At 39.9% G+C, this 21,329-nt stretch overlaps 1 protein-coding gene across 1 annotated transcript; it reads left to right on the top strand.

Moving 5' to 3' along the window:
• Positions 1-11,798: 11,798 nt before the first annotated feature.
• On the top strand, positions 11,799-13,949 carry LOC104440893 (CBL-interacting serine/threonine-protein kinase 12). The gene has a single exon (XM_010053880.3). It carries the CDS (start codon positions 12,130-12,132, stop codon positions 13,579-13,581), a length of 1,452 nt encoding a protein of 483 aa, XP_010052182.2. The 5' UTR covers positions 11,799-12,129; the 3' UTR covers positions 13,582-13,949.
• Positions 13,950-21,329: the final 7,380 nt, after the last annotated feature.

Below are 21,329 nucleotides of genomic sequence, written 5' to 3' on the forward strand. Positions count from 1 at the left end.
GATTGTCTATGAAGATAAAATGTAACATCCGTTTTAATTCAATTCAATGCCTTGAAAACCCTTATCAATACTTAAGTTGGGCCATATTATCTAGCCTAAATTTCAAGGAAAACCTTTCTCACATTGGTTATTATGTAACAATGTCATCGGGCACCCATAGATTTCGATGAAAACAAACGGGACCAGAATCGCGAACATGTGGAGGGTCAAGAACTATAACTTTAAAGATAGTGGATTTTGAAGGTAATATTGTTCTCCACCATTGACTTGTCGGATAATTATTAAAAAAAATGATAAATATAGTGCATGAATATAAATTTATTCCTAAACTTTTAATTCAATCAATTTAGTAAATTTTACAATTTACCAATGTAGTTTTTCTGGCCAATTTTGGCAGGAAATTGCTAATGTAGGCGCTAACTATCTTAAGTGACAAGGTGAACGCTGGCATGAATATTTTTTGTTGATTTAGTCATTTTAGCCAGTTTTATTTATTTCTAACTGAGGGCTGGAGAGGGCTGTCATCCAACCCTTGCTAGGGTTGACTACCTCCGCTAGCCACCACTAGATAAGAAAAAGAGAAAGAAAAAAAAAAGGAAGAAAAAATTCATTGAAAGATTTGAAAGAAATTGCAACAATTGTCTATATTAATACTAGTCATATCATGTAAAACGATTAACATTTACGTTAAAGATTGCTAGCCAAAATTAATTGGGATTAAATTGAAAAATTATAAAAAAATATTTATTATTAGACTGACCACATCAACAGGTTTAAAGCTTTGGGTATGATAAGTTCACGACATTTTTGATAATTTTCCCGCCCTACTCCTTTCTGGGTGTTGACAGATGTGGTGATGCCAAAGTCGCACGCTACGGTAGGCTAAGGTTGTCAAATCAAGCGAAAAGAAAAGAACTTCAAAGAAGAAACTGATGGGGAATTTGCTGGATTTAGATTACGAGGTGGCGGTGGTGTGCCGATTTGCAAAAGGTAAAGAGGGGTCTCTTTGGGCCGTGCATACGAGGATGGGAGCTTTTAGGAGCTAAAGATAAATAGCTAAAAAGGTTTTCCAGTGAGAGTGTGCTTATCTTCTCACGTCTTAAGTTATCCTTAAATTTTTCTTAAAAGGAGGTGCACTCATCTTTTAAGTTCAATAACTAGGTTTAATGATCGCGTTTGCATATACCGATAAACTTTACAATGCACACCAATTGCCCCACACCTTTTATGGACCGTCTTTTCAGAGGAAATTTCCTCCAACGGTCTTCCGATTTGTGGTTTACAACCATGGATGTTGTTTGTACTTACATTGGGTTGATTTAACATCGGCGTGATGTCCCCTCTGATTAGGGTTTCCATAACGCAACAACACTCTATTATCATATTGGATTCCTTAGGAAACTTCATACCGAGGGTGAGCTGGAGAGCAAAGCCTGGCTCGTGCTTTTTCCATGTCCAATCATCCACCGCAAGACACGACTCGCTTTTCCACGCCAGTCCCCGCTTAATTCGGGCTGCGAAACCCGAGAAAAGAAAAGAGACCGACTTTGTTGGACGATCTGGCAGAAGTTCAACGCTCCCGATCGATTGAAACCTTGTTTTCTTCGTGTAGGTTAAGGGGTACGATGATTGCAGGGTCAAAACAAAAGTAGGATCTTAAGTTTTCGGATCCGTTACTCATGCTCATCTCTGTGGAGCCAAAAAAAGTCACTTTGCACGAAAGAAGCAGCTTTTAACTGCTCGAAAACTTTTAGTTGGGCAAGTGGTTTATCTCCTAGGGATTCTCGTGGGCACTGGGGTTGATGCTGCAAAATAATGGAGTGTTAATCCCATCCACAATTCTTTGTGTTGAGTGTGCACATTTCATATTGGTAAAGAACCTCCTATTATTAAATATAGAAATTATCCAAAAAATCTTAAACATATTGTATGGTAGTCAATTTGATCCTAAATCCTTAAATTGGTACCTCAATACCAAATCTTTTAATTGTCTTGATTTCATTCTAAATTTTTGGACAATTTGCTAATTTTTTAATCAAAAGTAAATATTTCATTCATATCATGAGAGGTTCAAAACAAAATGAATCCCAAACAACAAAGTAGAATAACAAAGTAAGCACATTGTCATCATACAAGAATAGACCTATCTTGGTATTAAAACAGAACCAATGATGGCCGATTATCGAATCTTGCATCATCATAAGTGATTAGCACACACTATAATTTTCTTCTCCAATAGTCATGCCTTGCTTAATGAGCTATGCATGTTTAAGTTCAGCGTCCTCAATACTATCACTTTATGGAGATATTGAAATTAAGTTGAATAGACTCTCAGATCTAGATTTAGATCAGAAGAGATTGAACGAGCACACAAATGCCTCTAAGGAACTCCTAGATCTAAATCTAGAACGAGAAAGAAGAGATCACATATCTAGATTGAGATCAAGAGAGAAGAGCTTTCAAAATTTGGAGAAGTCATATAACCACTTCCAATGCCGCATGAACTCATCGCATTCTCCTCGATCCTATTGAACTTCTTGGGTTAGAGGATTTGAAGTAGTGGGTTTATTCCTAATAATGGAAGTGGAAAATACGCTTAGCGAGTAAAGAAGAGCATTAACGGTGAGCAAAGAAAAAGTAAAAAACTGATGAAAATAATAAAATACTTCCAAATCAAGTCGGAAGAGAAAATCTCAATTCAAATTGAGAATATGGAGCCCCCTTTGACTAAGAGTTATTTCTCAATCGAGGGAGCTTGTAGTGGAAGAGAAAAAGGGAATCAAAGAGAGGTGGGGGGAAAAGAGAAAGCGGGTTGAGTTTATCTAAAGGAGCTTCTTTACATAGTTATTTCTCAATCAATATAGTCTTAAACCTTTTAACTATTTACCAATTTAGTCATTTTAGCTAATTTAGGTTGAAAATCACTAGCGTGACGATTCAATCAATGTCATTTATTTGACATGGCACAATCAGTGTTGATATCGACAATTTTTGTATTTTTTTTTAATTTTCCTTTTTCCCTTTGCCAACCTCAAGTGATAGTCGACCTTGCCCAAGGGCGGATAGCCTTTGCCAAACCTCTAGACCTGGGGAGGTCTGCCCTCGCTAGATCCAACAAGGGAGGCTAGCGATGGCCATCGAAGGGAAAAAGAGAAAAAATATATAAAGAAATTTAAAAATTACAAAAACTGTCAATGTCAACATTAGCATGCCATGTATGACAGATGGTGCTGACTAAATGATCACGTCAATAATTTTCGGCTAAAATTTGGTAGAATATCTAAACTGACAAATCAACAAATCATTAAAAAGTCTAGAGTTATATTGACATAATTGAAATGTTTATGATTAAATTGATAAATTATTACAAGGTTTAGGACTAAAGTGATGCAATTAAAATGTTTAAGAATGAATTAATTGTTGTATAATAAGTTTATGACTTTTTTGACAAATTTTCCTTTTTAAACTACATGAAACATGTGTTTTTACCAACAAAAAAAAAAACTACACGGAACATTTGGATCATCTTAATATAACTAAATTTAGGGAAATTCCAAATAAGGATCCGAGGTGGATCTTGTTTCAAATAAGGACATGATGTGGCTATATTAGTCTCAATAAATGCCCTCAAGTGTTAATGGTTGTTTCAAATAAGAGCCTAGTCTTCTCGGGAGGGATGGGTGGGGACGCGTAAGTTTCAGGAGTGGGTTTTGACTCTCACGCCTTGCAAGAGGCAGGACAAAAGTCTGAGAGTGAGAGTGAGTGTAGAGTAGGAATTGAATAGGACGATTAAAAAAAAAAAAAAAGAGCCTAGCCTTACCGGCTTTCGCTAGCTGGGAAAAAAATTTCGATTGATCGGGAATATTATTTTCCGAATACAATTTAAATTTAATTAAAATTAAATTAAAATTAAAAAAAATGGAGAAACATAGGCAAGGTGAGCCCTTTGTGGCGCAGCTTGCTAGTGGGGCAACGGTGATGGATGGTGGGGTCACCAAGACTGGGCGAGGGTCGGTGACCCACACCAACAACCCCACCGACTAGAGGCAAAGGCTAGCAAGCCTTTGCCAAAGATGAGAAGGGCGATGACCCTCTCCCATATCTAGGTGAGGGTCGACTGCCCTCACCCAGCACCCCTAGACCTCGCCGCCTATGTTAGGGAGTGTTGGGAAGGGTGGGCGACCCTCGCCCAGATCTAGGAGAGGGTCATTGCCCTCTCCTGTCTCTAGCCCTCGCCTCTCGTCAGAGACGCTAGCCCTCATTGAGATGCTAGCAATCCCCTAGCTAATGTTGTCGCCCTACTAGCGATAGGACGGCGGCCACAAATGGGAGGGAGCCCTCCCTCCTATGTTACTTTTTTTTTTTTTTTTTGGTAAAGAAAAAAAACAGAAAAGGGAAAAACTAAAATAATTAAAAGATGAAATTTTCCTTTCTCAAACAACTAGTTAAATTAAGTTCTTATTTGAAATAAAGTTCATTTTTAGTTTTTATTTAAGAAAATGAGAGTACTTCGAGCCTTTATTTGAAACAATATCCACTTTAAACTCTTATTTAGAATGTTCCTTTAAATTTAAGTAGCATAAGTACACTATTATATTAATGTTTCATTGGGTGATAAAAATTTACATAAGTAGGTGATTAAATTTTGGGAGCAATTATCACAGACGTAATATGACCTTTATTTCATACATTCCCTATTATGTCTTGATTTCCTTATAAAATAATTTCAATACAATTTTCTATCTCTCATCTATATTGTGTTCTTATGATATAGTAAAAAGAAAAATTCTTCTATTAAATACGTAGAGTTTCTATTAAATTGTGATTAATGAAGAGAGGAGAATCAATTAATGAAAATGGCAAAAAATAGCCACATGGGATGTTTCTCTTAGAGGCCTTCATGTGATTTGGGCTTCAACTAAGCCCAGCCCAACTCCTTGAAGTTGGGAGAATGTTTGAACATTCTTTCCACCGGTTAGAGGGGTGATATATCGTCAACATAAATGTCAGCTTAGCTTTTCAAAAATTTGTCCAATGCCCAGCTTTCTTACACAGATCCAGCTTTTGAATGAGCTATGCCACATCATTGGAATGCCTCTTATTCTCCAAACAAGACTGTTAGAATTTGAAGAATAATGATGAGCAGGTCGCCGAAATTTACCAGGTGATATCAGTTTACCTTTTGAAGCACTCTTATGCAGAGATAAGGAGAAACGACAGTCGCTGATTTGCCAATTTGTTCAGCTACATGGTCAGATTCCTCTTTGGGTATTTGAACAATCTTGATCGCGCATTCGAGATCCAAAATTCGTCATCAATGGACTTCGTCTAGCATCTCTCCTTCGTTCAAGAGATCTACCTACCGCCTGCCCCCCATCTCCTCATGTCCCCTCCCGAACGATTTCAATCCACACCACCCATTTGCAACCAGGCGAGGTTTTCCGAAATTAGTTAAGTTTTCCCAAATTAAGAAGAAGGTTAATACAATACATGATAAGACCTATATCTAAGAGTTTGAACGACAACATCAGCCCATTTACAAGCTTTCAAAGACGACTCAATTGTGTAGGACTTTGTCATGGGGTCGCTCCAGAAAGTGGCCCTCCCCTAAAACCTCAACCATTTTGTCCAGGTGTTTCTCCACACCATCTCATCTTATCCAATAGTCTGATTTTGATCGCTCGAGGACTTGTCATTTTCTCGAATTCAATTCCTTTCAATCCATCGCGCGTCTTTGACCCAAGCACAAGGTAATCTGTTTCTAACATTACAAATTGTCACAACAAACGTTGTAACTTCTAAGCTGTTAGGGTGTGATTCATACTCCCCATCGATAAGATGGCACGGAGGTCCCACTACTTGATAAAGAGGTGGGGTTGCGAGATAGTGCCTCGAAGCCGCTAAAGAAGTTTTTATAATTTCAGCCTATATTGTTTTAGTAGCTTAGGTATAGGCACATGAATACTTATTGTATATATATAATTTTTTTTTCTTGTAATTGAAGGATATAGTAGAGAGATTCGAGGTGTTGACTATAATGGAATCCTCTACTAAACGTAGTCCTAGTTTAGTGGGTGAATTGAGATAAAAACCTTATGTCTCGATTTCTCTTCTTGTTTTTATTTTCAAATTCCTTGTAATCATGCGCCGAATCCTAATATAAGCCACCTTACTTACTAAAGAAAAACGGATAATATGTAGAAATAGTTTTCTAATAAAAGTAGACGAAACCGCCATCCAATACAGTCATACTTTACTCCGTAATCGTATCGTATTTCATGTTCAAGCAAATTTCAACAATACCATTGTGACTGTTACAGATGTACGGGGTCCCATTTACATAAGTAAACTAGGGGGCTGCTTTATAAAGGTTGCTACGGAAGGTGCTGCAGCCGTGGCGATTCCTTGATGAAGAGCATGGCCAATAATAAGGAGGTGAAATCCGTTGGCACGGTACGACACGACGACTTTCATTTCTAGGAACTTCTAGGGACAGTAGAGATTCAATAATTTAGGAAGCCGTCCAACCAGATCCGGGCTTGGCAATAGGACCACATTTGCCTCCCCTAAGTGGTCCACACATTGTGTGTTTTCAAATAGACTCAGCACCAAGTCTTGGGACAAGTCATGAAAGCGCTGCTTTGCGTACTTTTAATTGAGAAGTGGGTCTGGTAATCCACTTTTTGATGCTTTCCATGATGGTGCAAACTCGGCGGACACCAGGATGCAATTGTCAAAGGCTTAGGAAAAACATCGAGCCCAGCGCAATACAAAGAAATTGGGATTTGAGGGTGTACCTGGGCCCCGCTGGTTGTGAACTTTTTGCATTGCAAGAATAAAATAAGTTGTTAATTATGTGGAGTGAATAATCAATCACTCATCTCATGAGATGTATGGTCCATTTTGCAAGCGAATCAAATTAGCTTTAGTCCTCGTCACAGTTAGGGGTGCGCGTCATTTAGGATCCCATTCGGAAACAAAACCGGATCTGACTTACTAATTTTGGGTGATTCTCGTAAGAATTGATCCAGCTCTTAATTTCACAAATTTGGAACCGACAATAATCAGTTTGTTGCGCTAATGAATCGATTTTGTAATTTAGTTGTTAGACGATGTTGGTTTCTGTGATTTAGTTGTGTGCTTTGTATTAGAGCAAAATTTTTGAAGTTTCTTGTATGTTTTGTATCTATATACGTGTGGATGTCCATCTACTATGCACTAGGCAAGATATAGAAGAAATCGGAAAAAAAAAATAGAAAATAAAAGAACAGCACTTGTTCCTGGTGAACATGGTTGCTTTTCAATTTCGCAAACTGAGAACTGATCTTGTATTGTCCGGTTCTAGAGTGAGAATCAGCCCACCTAAAACCAATCATTCTAAGTCACAACAATGAGCTATTGGCCCCACTCTCACTAGTAGATTTTTAAAAGAAATAAGTGCAATCAAAATCGTAAAACTTGTCACCAAAATATCATAATATCCTACAACTTTCAATTTATGCAATTAAGTTTTAAAATTTATCTGATTAATCGAGTGCCTCTATTAGTTTCATATAATTTGATCTATAGACAACATTGACATGAATTTAATTAATTTTCTCATTCTTACGCTACCATTATGTTAATGAAGAGAGCAATGATGACCAAATGGATCCAATTTTTCTCTGAAGTTTAATTAAAATTAGATTAAAAAGTTATTTTTTTTTATAAAAAAAAGGCTGAAAAGTAGCCAAAGAAAATACTAGAAGGGGCATAAGGGTTAAAAGGCCGGTGGGCTTAGCCGGCGAGGTTCGACTAGCATTTACCAAGAACAAGTTCCATCTATCAAAAACAAATAAGGTTTTCTTCCATTTAAAGTATAGGTAACTTGCTTTCGGTAAATACAACTTGTTCTCGGTAAAAAGTAAGATGCTTTTGGTAACTATAAAGTTATTTTTCTTAGAAATAAGTTCAAAATATTAGCTTATTTGAAGTTGTGTCTTCTTGAAATAAAAATCTACCATGAACAAATAAGATTAACCACGGATTTATTCACTTTAACATAGATAAATCAAGTTTATCACCATTATAAATGTAAGTTGTTCTCAGTCAATACAAGTTCTCCTTGATTAGCGAAATCCGTTTGTGGTAGATAATAGTTTTCTTTTTGCGTTTTAATTTTTGAACTTTTTTTCGAGGTTCTTTTTGCTTAATTTTTTTTCACAAAAATGATCCAATTGTGGAAATGTTTTCTAGAAATTGATTTTCCGTTGACATTCCTAAACGATCTAAACACTGAAAAATAATAACAAAATTCTTGGAAATTGATTTCTACAAAACAAACAGAGTCTTAAAGTGAATTCAATTACAAAATGCTCCGTGGGCACTTGTTAAGAAGACTCGCTAGCTCTAATAATTATCGGGTTGTACGTCGAATACTATTTGTGGTACTCAACAAGGACTAATCACATGAGGGTTTCCATGGTGAGGGTGAGGTTAGATTTATTTTACTGAAAAACGGTTTTCTGGAATTTTTTTAAAAGAAAGTGTAACATTTTTGTAAAAAAAAACGGAGTTTAAGAAAGAATTATTTTCATTTCAATGTATTGATTATAACATGACAAAAGGACGAATGCATCAAAGATTACATATTCGCAAGCATCTTTTAATTCGAACTTGTTAATAAGTGATGAGCATATATTGTGAAGAAACGTTCGGAAAAATTTCAAATAATGCCCTAAAGTGCCATAATTTTTTCAAATGTGGATATTATTTCAAATATGAATATAAAGTATCTTTATTTTCTTAAATAATGGCTCAAAGTGGCCATCTTAATCTAAAAAAATAGCCCGATCTCATCAGTCGAAGGGCATTTTGGCATTTCACTTTTCAACTTTTTTTTTCCTTTTCCCTTTTCTCTCTTTCCTCCATCGGCCAAGCGAAGGTTGCCGGACTCAAGCAAAGGTCACCCTTGCCCTATGCGCCCTTGCTTGGATTTAAGACTATTCAACCACCTTACATTCTTATTTGAAATGATCTAATAAATATAGGTTTTTATTTAAAATAATGTCCAATTTAAATTCTTATTTGAAAAAAATATATCCTTTATATTCTTATTTAAAATTTTCTCAACGTTTCGATTCCCAAAGTTCTGATTTTGAAACTTCCGTACTTTGAAGTTTTGATTTCCAACGGTTTCGAGGCTTTTTAACGCCCTCCGTTTCTTTTTTCCTTGACTTTTTAAAAAAATACGCTCAATTCCTGACGTGTCGCCAAATCACGGCCGACCATCGCGTTGACTTTCCAAACCACCCCCTCAAACGGGCGGGCGATCCGGATCCGCTACGCAAGCATCGCGGACCGCCCCAGGCCGCCCACTCGCCAGTCCCCCTTTTGAAAAAACGGTCAGAATCCCCTACGTGCGAGTCCAGCCCACCCCCGCCCCCTCCTTCGTGCGCGCCACGTGGTCGGCCGTGACGTCAACGCCTGACCTCACGGACGGCGGAGATCCCCCCCGAGCTCGAACGAACATCGCGCGCGCACGCCGACGTCCGACGCACGAAACCGCGTGGCGACAGGTGGATCAAGCGTGGCGGTCAGATGATGGGGGGGCGTTGACTGTCAGCTCGAGGGAGGGGCGAATTTACCCTTTTGCCCCCCGGTCCGGGAAAATAGGGGGAAATTCCGGATTTTTTTTTTCCCTTTCCAAAGTAGGAAATAGCCGTTGCGGGCGATGGCGTCAGAGGCGGGGTGGAGGTGTCCCCCACTCGCGTAATTCCTCCGATACGCGCCACGTCAGCGACGTTTTTTTTTTTTTTTTTTTTTTGCAGACGGTGTTCTTGTGGCTATTAGAAATTGTTGGGGAAAGAGCAATCTTATCCGGAACCAAATTGACTCTTCATCCTTTTTTCTCCCTATTTAATTTCTTGGACTTAAATCCAATTTACTATGACTTCTAAGCAATGCAGATGTCGATTTTCCGGCGAAATTTCTGGAAATTTTCAAAAAAAAAAATGTTTGCAGATTAGTTTTTTTTTTTTTAATTATGATCTTAGATGCACTGAAAATATTTTTTCTGCATTTATTTTCTGAAACTAGCAATGCTTTGTGATACGTACAATATGAGAATGGGAATCGGAGTGAAGCACGAATAATATCCTAGGCCGATTTTCTGCAGATGAAGATTATGGGCTAGATTATTATTATTATTTTTTTTTTTATTTAAGAAAAGGAGCTACTGAAAAGCCTTTTTCTCATTTTCTACATTTCGGCACTGTTTAGGAAAATTAATCAATAAAAAGATATATTCTCATCTTCAACAATAATTTACATTTCACGTTTAAAGAATGATCTAAGCTTTATAAAGGGGTGATTCATTTTCGAAAGTCAATTCAACTTGGAAACCTTGATTTTGGACACCTGGACCCCGCCTTAAGAAAAATGTGACTAACGGGGGAGTTTGAAAAATCTTATGAAGTAGGGCTTGTTTAGAGGGAAAGAAACTACTTATAACTTTTATCTTACTTTCCCTTAAATTAAAAACTTTAAATTTTAGAAAATCTCGAAAACATCTTGAAATATTCTATCATAAAGCCCTTAAGATTTATTAGAGTTTAAAATTGAAGCCACTCAAAGTTTTAAGTGGAGATGATTGAGAAAGATTGAGAAAGTTGAGTCACTGTAACAAGTTATGCACGGGTACCCTCAGATTTAGGTCATTTCTCCACTATCCATCTATCCAATAAGTTAATAATAGTATAACGTAATTTGTCCAAAAATATAATTTTTTTCTATTAAGAGAAAATTATTCAATATTGTCATTTACATTCTTTTAGAAACATTGCATGTTTGGGACATGACTAGTCAAAAAAGAAGTAATATAAGAAGAGAATGGCTGAAGAGATAACCGTCCAGATCGAATTGCTACAATAGCCTTCGAATTTTTCCTTAGTAGAAAAGTGGGCATAGCATAAAAATCACATCAATTATGTTCCTAGCAAAAAAGATGCCAATGCGATCACCAAGTAATGGCATGGAATACAATTAAGTTCGTCCGGCTATAAGTGTGACACATCATAAGGCCGACATTTGTAGCTTTGACTTGGTGTCGAGTTAGAAAATGGGTTAGTAAAATAAAAACAAAATAGCCAAAATATAAAAAAATGGAGAAGAACAAAAAAAAGTTCCAAATAAAAGAAAAAAGAAAAAAAAAACTTAGGACCAAGGAGCAAAATCCCTGTGTGTACGCACCTTTATTTGATTTTGATTTTTTTTTTTTTGGCTTTTCCTCGTTACTGTTTTTTGGGTTTTCTTTTCTGTCCATTTAAAGTAATTAAAATGATGTCACATCAGATATCTATCACACCATGCTCACAAAATTGATTGGGAAAGCTACCGGAAAGACTTAAATTACACGAATTCAAGATATTTAAAATTTGATCACCCTTTTTTTTATATTCTAATTGCACTCTGCACAAAACGTTAAATATTTTCCTTTCGATTCGAGATTTTATACCGATCTAATGACACCAACCTTTTTCCCCCATATCATTTTCGGTTTACCCCCTTTCCCATCATTCTTCCAAGGCACTAGGATCAGAAAATTGACCCAAAGACGGCAAAGCACGGTCATGGAATGAACGGCAAAGAGAAAAAGAAAGAGAGAGAGAGAGAGAGAGAGAGGAAATGAATAAAACAAAATTGAAGAGACAAAAGAAAAAAATTCAAAATCAAAATCAAAATACAGGGAATAGGGGGGAGCCCCAATAAGAATATACCTCCCCAACGCATGTAAAAATGCCAAATTCAAACCATCATCATCTCTCTCCTCCCCCAAACCCCAAAAAGAACCTAAAGACATCATCTCTCTTCTCCCACAAACCTGAAAAAAAACCTAACAACATCATCACTTTCTCTCTCTCTCTCTCTCTACGCCACTCAAGAAAATCAAGAAACCCATCGAACCCTCACGAACATCTGAACAAGAACAAGAACAAGACCGCACGCCCCCACCCAACAGTGAATCCCTCGTCGCCTTCCCAAGGCGATGATCCGCTGAACCTCTCCTCCCCAAACCCTACCTACCCACCATCCTCTTCCTCCTCCTCCTCCTCCTCCTCCTCCTGCTTCCTCACAAGATCCCCATCATCCATGGCGGGCACCGGCACCACCCCCGCCGCCGCCTCCTCCTCCTCCTCCTCCTCCTCCTCTGCCGCCGCCGCCAGGTCCACCTCCGGCTCCAAGAAAGACGGGCAGCCCCTCCTCCTCGGGCGGTTCGAGGTCGGGAAGCTGCTGGGCCACGGGACCTTCGCCAAGGTGTACTACGCCCGCAACGTGGAGTCCGGGGAGGGCGTGGCCATCAAGGTCATCGACAAGGAGAAGATCCTCAAGGGCGGCCTCATCGCCCACATCAAGCGCGAGATCTCCATCCTCCGCCGCGTCCGCCACCCCAACATCGTCCAGCTCTTCGAGGTCATGGCCACCAAGGCCAAGATCTACTTCGTCATGGAGTACGTCCGCGGCGGCGAGCTCTTCAACAAGGTCGCCAAGGGCCGGCTCCGCGAGGAGGTCGCCCGTAAGTACTTCCAGCAATTGATCTCCGCCGTCTCCTTCTGCCACGCCAGGGGCGTGTACCATCGGGACTTGAAGCCCGAAAATTTGCTTCTTGACGAGGATGGCAATCTCAAAGTCTCGGATTTTGGGCTTAGCGCGGTGTCGGACCAAATTAGGCAGGATGGTTTGTTTCATACGTTTTGCGGAACCCCTGCGTATGTTGCCCCTGAGGTGCTAGCTAGGAAGGGCTACGATGCGGCTAAGGTCGATATTTGGTCTTGTGGTGTGATTTTGTTTGTCCTGATGGCTGGTTACTTGCCCTTCCACGATCAGAACATCATGGCCATGTATAAGAAGATTTACAAGGGCGAGTTTCGGTGTCCCAGGTGGTTCTCGACCGAGCTATCTAAGCTGCTCACGAGGCTCTTGGACACGAACCCGGATACCCGGATCACGATTCCGGTGGTAATGGAGAATAGGTGGTTCAAGAAAGGGTTTAAGCATATCAAGTTCTACATCGAGGACGATAAGCTCTGCAGTGTGGAGGATGGGGAGGAGGACGACATGGGTTCTTCGTCGGACCAGTCTTTGTCCGAGTCTGATAGCGAGGTGGAGATGCGGAGGAAAGTCACGACATTGCCGAGACCCGCGAGCTTGAACGCGTTCGATATCATATCGTTCTCTCGGGGTTTCGATTTGTCGGGTTTGTTTGAGGAAGCAGGAGACCAGACGAGATTTGTGTCGGGGGCACCGGTTTCGCAGATTTTATTGAAATTGGAGGAGATTGCAAAGTTGGTCAGTTTCACCGTAAGGAAGAAGGACTGCAGGGTGAGCTTGGAGGGGTCGAGGGAGGGAGTGAAGGGGCCATTAACTATTGCTGCCGAGATATTTGAATTGACACCATCTTTGGTGGTAGTGGAAGTTAAGAAGAAAGGCGGTGACAAAGGAGAATATGATGAATTCTGTAATAGGGAATTGAAACCTGGACTGCGGAATTTGATGAAGGAGGCAGCAACATCTTCTTCGTATTTGCCATCTGATAGTGAATAGAGAGGGAGGAGAGAATGGGTATGCTTTTACCTCTCTCCTTTTCTTTGCTAAGCTTCTGTATCATATTATCCTTTTTGATGTGCTTTTCTTTTTGGGGTGTACTTAGATGGGGCATTAACTGTTATTATATAATTTCAGTGCTATTCTTGTATCCAACAAGGAAGTACCAAGAGTGAATATGCAACTTTCTTATATCTTAGGCTCTAAGCTCTCTGCAATGTTTGGCATTGCCTTATTTCATATCAACATTACAAATGGCAGGCATGGTGCAGGCCATTTTTTGTATTTCATAAGTACTGTGTGGTGGAAAATTTGAGATTGACATTCGTATCAATCTCAAAGTGATAAGCATATAAGCTCTAAAAGTCCTCCCATTTGCATAAAATTCTCGAAAATGCAATGTGTTAAAGCTGCTCTGCAGCTCATTTTGCTATTGCAGTAACTTTATTTGAACAGAAATCTTATTTTTGGTGTTTTCACTTTGATCAATGGGATCGAGGTAGTCAATGTTTCTACACTTTGGCTCTCCAGATATTTACGTCCATTGTAGTTTATTCAATACTGTACTCGATCCTACATTTTGGAGTTCCTAATTTCCAGTTAAACTTGAACACAAGCATGTTCTGACCAGCAAACCTGACCTGAAAACTGGTGGAGTCTGGGTCTGGACGTTATCTTCTTTTGTGTCCTCTTGCTACTAACTGGAGTTCAAGAGGGAAAAGTCTTTTGTCTTAGCTTGTTGATGTAGTTGGCTACGCCTTCCTTTTCATATGAACAAGAATAATGGCGAACCTGCCCTTTTTTTCTCTCACACAAATACTGTGTAAAAGAAAATTTGAGATCGATTTCTTTAGTGACCTCAAAGGGATAAGCTCTTAGATTATGATAAAAGTCCACCCATGTGCAGAATTTTCTTGAAAAGCAATATAGAATTTTCTACTCTGCAGCTTGTTTAGTAGTTTCATTCAGGTAAGTTCCTTTTGAAGTTTTGAGTACACCTCTTATTTTTTGTGCTGACTTTGATAAGTCAGATTGAGTTAGTCAATGTTTAAGGTAGTTGCATCTCTCCGGCTAGCTTTTAGGTCCACATGGTTTATTTGATAGACGCAATTCAATGAGGAGTTCCTCATTTGCAGTTAAATGTGAACGCCAGCATGTTTTGACATGAGAACTGGTGCAGTGTGGACATGGTGTTTCCGTCCATTTTGCTGCTAAAGTCTTTAAAAGAAGATCCAGCTACCAGCTTTGAGGTTTTTAGTTTAGATAATCTATATTTCCTTGGACTTGGATGCAAGAAAACGTGCCCAACACCAGGAAAGATCCCAGAAAGCCCATACTCTGGCAGGCATTGAGCACAATAGAACATTATAAAAAGCATTGGGATATTAGACTATGGTTCAAAGGTTGATTGGAATTTGAATCCAACATCTTCATTCTTTTTGCTAAGATAGAGACATCGCAAGAGAACATGATAGAAAGATTTGAAATGTAAGACTATGGACATGTTTTTTATTTTATTTTAATACCACTTGCAAAAATGGAAAATGATGATGTTCTGGTAGGGGGAATCTGGGCATTCATCTTCTGCGAAAGATGAATTAGGAAGACAATGACGTGGCACCAGATTTAGGTAGACATTAATATAAGAAGCTTGAGAAGTCAATCTCTGCACCAAAGTTATAGGTGGGCACTGATGGAGGATGAGAATTGACGTTGCCAAAAGGGCTACTTGGCAGAAATTTGGACAGTGTGCATTTTCTTTCTGTTCTTCTCCCTCCTCCATTTTCTGGGTCAAATTATATTACTTTAAAGTTTGCGTATCCTCTTGTGCGTCCATTAAATGCACGTTGCGTAAGCACGAGGGACAGGTCATTTGGATCGGTCTGCAGCATGTTGATTTTCCTAATTTCCTGTATTTCTCCTTCTTATTGGACCGTCCAAACGACACAGAGCTTATTGTATAGCAACGAGGCATGTTCACATGGTGTCATTGAATTGTCGAGGTCTCTTGGTTATTGCTAATCGGGTGACAAGAAATTCATGTGTAGGAAATGAGAATGCCTAACTCGTCTGATGTCATGTTAGCATGTTACGTAGCATAAGCGTTGCACGATGCATCTTTTCCATCGCGTCGATTCATCTTAACATAATGATTAATCAGTCATCCGCGGTGATGGTCGCTAGGTTTTTTCCTCGTCTTCTCTTTTCAGTCTTTGCCTCTTTGCATTGCGTCTTCTCGTACCTTGTTATCGAGCCCCGTGGTACATTGCCAGCCCTAAGGGGAACCTTTCGATGAATGGGGTACCGGATTGGTCCTTGAACATGGTAGGTTCCGTGTGTGAAAGGCCCACGCTTTGTCAAGCTGTTTGAAATATGGCTTTCATGGTCGTGACTCTGTGTCTAGCTGTGATCTACTCCAATCTTGTCATTGCTGAAGTGTCTTGTGAAATTTGAATTCCTGCTATTTCGAAAATGTGTTAGTGGTCGTTTTCCTTTGAGAAGTCATTTGAAACGACTCCTCAAATTTATCACCATGGAGATATTTGCGTTGACTTGAAAACTTTAAAGGTCACCAGCGTTCTTGGTCTTGCTCTTGTAAATTATAAGTTAGTTTTTAAAACGAGTGAATTTGCTCACCTTCATTGTTAATCGCATAGATGCGATTTTTTAGTTTACTATCTGTAAAAGAGGTAACCACTGAAATCATTGTAAGTCTATGCAATAAAAAGATTTTTTTTTATTATAAAAAAGCATAGCGCATGGTAAATATTATTATTGCCAAACTTCCAGCCTAGTTTGCCCTATATATAAACTCGTGAATGCGGGAGACAAATATGCTATCCAAAACAAGTGACCGCTTCTTAGTCTCTAGACAACGAAAACCTACTTTATAAACCTTTTTAAAGTTTTACAAATTTTTCAATATACTGAATTCATAGAGTGGCAAATGAAGAGCAAATTCACATAAACAATTGACCTTATCAAGTTAATAGTGCAACCCTAGACATCTAATGGCATCAGATCTTGAGGAAGAGAGGTATATGCGATAGATATTATCGAAACTCGGTCCTATATGTGGTATCTCATTTACTTTTGAAATCAACTTTAAAGTCACGGCATGGCAGCATTCTTTTCCATTACATTGCTTTCTACAACATAATTTGAGATTTTTGCCAAACAAAAAATAAAATAAAATCTAAAGATTTTATCAAAATGATGTGATAAATTCCTGTTAGGTCCTAAACAGACACGAGCTCAATGGCCACTAATAAAGTATCATATTATTTAGAAAACTAATTCAATGGATGGGTCTTGGTGTTCCTAGCATTCCTAGGGGGAAAAAAAGAATCTCAAATGAAGCAAAATGTAAAGTGGAGTTGCAAGGTACTTTTGTCCCGACATAATCGACGTGTTGGTTTGGATATAAGAGGATATCCATCTAATAGCACTCGTTAAGACTCAAGCAATTGCGTGCAAACTATTTTAGGTTATAGTTACCTATACTTGTTTTATGGGTCAAATGTTTGAACTTAATCAATTCGAAGGATTTGCCGGGTATTTTATGATTTTTTAGGTAGTTGGCCTACCCATATCTATCCTATGATTAAAAAAGTACTTTTAAACCAAAAATGCCAAGCCATTAGTTGTATTTCGGGGGTTATCTAATTACTGTTTGGATAGAAAAAAAAAAACATTCTATTTTGACGTGCTTTGAATTGAAAGGCTGTCGTTTCGAGTCCATATATCTTACTTTTGAAATTGATTTTCAGAATCAGAAGCGACGTTCCCTTTTTCTGAACTCAAAGACAAGGATCATCATGCGGGAAACAAAGTTGTCCTTCGGACATGCGTGCACTTTAGAAACCCCAGCCATGCACATGCCTTTTTGAAAGTGATTGCCGTCATGCCAGTTTCTACGCAAGGAAACATCCAAAGAGAGAAGCAAAAAGAAGAGCTCATGCACAGCAAGAGCAAAAGAGAACCTTATTCATGTCCCATTCCCATTGCACGTGAACCCCTCACGCATCCGCACCTGCTTCTGATGATGGCGACGGCGGCGAGGGGGAGGAAGTGAAACGTTATGAACTGAGGGAGATTTCAGTTGGTGAACATGATGAGCGTCATCGCTCGATGCCAGCAATATGAACTGCTGTAGTCATCCATCATCGCTTTTCTTATAAAAGGCCTCAGTTCGAGAATGATTTTCATAACTCCTGCGGGCGATGTACAGTAATTTTCGATACTCCGAGTACCAAACGCCATGGGGGAGGAGTCGACACTGCTGACTCCTTTGGTGTGTTTGAGCCATTGACATCAAGTTCAAACTAGGCCTCTTGAAGATGCTCATTGAAGGCATTATTTTAGAAAAGGGTTTGGGATTGATCTTTTCTTTCTAACATAGGTAATTAGAACCTTTGGCTTTCGAACAAACTTCACATCTACGCATAAACCACATCACCTGTGCGCATCAGCAAACGCACCTCTCCTGCGATGGCGAGTGCTGCCTTCGAAGTTACTCTGAGTAAGAGATACTATGCTTTGAACTCATCTATCCAGCCCAAATGAAGCAATTGGGGAGTAGTCATATCACCATTTGCAGCAGTTACTGTCTAGGCATATCAATTGGCAAATGATTTCATCTCAGTTTTGGTCAATTCCATCTTCCTTGTGCTAATCATTATCGTGCGTGCAACAGGATGGTTACACAAAATACCAGTCAAATTAGCAAACTCTTATGCAGTCCGTTCTATTAATGCAATCGATAGAATCAATTTCTGTTGATCTTGAGAAATGTCTAAAAGAAGATGAAGAAGTGAACCTACAAACTTAAAACTCCATAAGTTTTCTCGGAACCCGACAGAGATACATAATCCAGGTCATCTATTTTTGTAGGTCTAGGGGAATCCACGGGCAGCGGCAGTGACTTCGCCATGGCCGCGGGTGACTTCGCCATGGATTCAGCCCAAGTCGGCTGGGTATAGATCGTCTGTAATCCATTTGCCAAAGATACAACTCAAACTGAAATGCCCCATTGGTATTCTGGCGGCTTTGCAAGAGCGAAACATGGCCAATTCCGCTCAACGATGTCTCATGCGTTTCGTCTCGAGTCTTGACATAGAACTTTTCAAATAAACAAAAGGCCAAATCAGACCAATCATTCGCAACGTAGATTCACCAGACGAGTTCCACAAGCGGCTATAAAATGGAAACTCCGTCATCTTCGTCCTTGCTCTGAAGGCCATATCTTGTCAGCTCTAGGTTTGGGCGAAGAAGATGTTGCTGTAGACACCTCTCGGTGTGTTCAAGCTCCAGGTGGTCCGTGCCTGGAGAAGATGTACATACTGTTACTGTTACTGTCATATCATAGTGTTACAAGTTTACGAGACAAGATGGTACTAGGGCTTTGCAATGGCCATTTTAGGAGAAGCTCTTGTGCTCTCTTTAGATGTTTTGACAAAGCCACAGAAAAAAAGGTGTCCTGGAAACGTCGATTCACGGGCTATTACCTTATGAACCATATAAGGTACCCGATATAATCTGGGAATCTGCTGGCGCGCGCGAGATTCATTTCATTACCTATACTAGAGTCGCGAAATAATTTCTTGACGTTATATATCCGGCTCGATTCTAAAAGCACTTTGGACCTTGGCCATTGGAGATCAATTGGCGCAGATGTCTCGTTACTTTCCCCATGAATGCAAGCTCTTCTGCACCAAAATGGAGTATCTACTGCCTACTCGGCCTGTCTCCGCTGTCACAACTGCCGTCCGTTCCACTCCAAGTCACCGGAGAGGTGGAGAGAGAGAAAATTTGCTGGAAGAGGGCTAGAGCAAAGAGAGAGTGGGCGGAAGGTTGTCGAGTGATGAGCAATTTAATGAGAAAAGATGTGGAATACATATGGTTATTTCGCCAATGCACGTGATATGGACAACATTTGTGATTATCCTATAAAGATGGGAACTAAAAACAAATATTGAAGATAATCCTAATTTCATATTTTATATATGATGTGATGGATATGATCAATCATACTGAAAAAATTACTCGTATATTTCTGAATAACAGAATCTCGATATTACTGTATCTTAAATACTATAAATTTATCGGCTCTTGCTCGACAATAATATCAAACTCTATAAAATTACACATATCCTTGTCACTACCCAAAAAGACAAAAGACAGACCATGAAGACATTACATTCGAACTCCCCCACTCACAAATGGCAACTAGCGACGGCTTCCCTCCAGATCAACAACGTTCCTATTGCTGCTTCCTCGAGCGGATGAACCTCCAGGAGTCCGACCTCGCCGAGGTTGTCGGGGCTTGGCAGCGACCACCGGAGGCTGCTCATCCAGAGGAACATCGAGCACTTTGAGGAGAACGCCGAGAAGGGGCGCTGCCTAGCCCAGGAGGATGTGGCGGGGTTCTCGGCGAGTCAGCTTGCCAGGATCGATGCTTCACAGGTACGAAGACAGGAATTGGCTCAATATATTCTTGCTGACCCTAAATATTGTACGGTAATGGATTGCGTGGATGCTTGTTTCAGGTGGTACCTATGGAGGTGAAGGGTTGGTTTTCAGGGAGGCGGTGGAGGTTCACCGCCTTTGTTATTGTTGGTCGGTGGTGGACGGTGGTGGAATGCAGCGAAGAAATTGGTGGCGGCAAACGGTCATGGCGGCTGTTCAGAAGGTGAATGCGGTGGCGGTGTCGAATTGGTCCTGTTTCACAATCGACAGTGGCGGTGGGGATGCGGCGAAGATGGCGGTGATGGTTGCGGATGCGAGGGGTGATGGTGCACGTAAAGCTTTTTCTCATTTACACACTATCAATGGAGTTGATAGAAATTCCACCGATGATACCTGTTTTCGAGACTGGAATTTTGTATGCAAACTCCTGTTGTTGACATGGAAGAATATGGATGCTGTACCACCTTCTAAAGTTATATCTTAAAATTGATAAATCCCCGTTCTGTTTCTTTGCTGTTGACATGATTCAATATAGTTAGTCTTCATCACAAATAAAATCGCATGTCATGAATATTATCCATATTGATGTATCTAAATTATGCCATTACAAGATATCGTCTTTTATTACTGAAAGAATTTTATTGTTTGGGCCAAAAGTAGCTGATATTATAGTTTTTTTTTTGTCAAAATTGTTACTATTATTGATATTGCTCCTAATTTCTTTTATTTAATTCATTTTTAATTAGTTACAAGTCAGATTGGGTTGGGTTCCGATCAGATTGGATACGGATCACTAATTTTTTTTTATAGAAATAGATCAATGTGAATTAAATGGGTTAATTTGGCTTGGACAGATATTTGATGCATCCCAATCTGATTGATTCAACCACCTTTTTGGCAAATCTAGTTTTGATTGCCATACTATCATCCATGTCACCGGCGTATATATATGTACTTACATCTGCAGGGCACAATCGAAGAAGAGGAGAAGCAGACAAGGCAGATGGCGAGCCTGGAAGAGAAGATCGTCGACCAGCCAATCGTGACCATCACAAGGAGGATGGACTGCACGGCAGAGCCGGGCCAGGAGGCCGACATTGCACTCAATGAGTCCGAGAGGCAGATGCTGGCGATCATGGAGAAGGCCGACGGGCTGAGGCTGGACACCCGCGAGGAGATGGTTGGGGCACTCCCGCCGGTGCATGCCGTGGACGTCCTGGCGGCGATCAGGAAGCCCCACCTCTGCATCCACGAGTGGGGCAAGCGGAGGGACCACAACC

Source organism: Eucalyptus grandis, chromosome 4 (assembly GCF_016545825.1).
Source record: "Eucalyptus grandis isolate ANBG69807.140 chromosome 4, ASM1654582v1, whole genome shotgun sequence".
Lineage (NCBI taxonomy): Eukaryota > Viridiplantae > Streptophyta > Magnoliopsida > Myrtales > Myrtaceae > Eucalyptus > Eucalyptus grandis.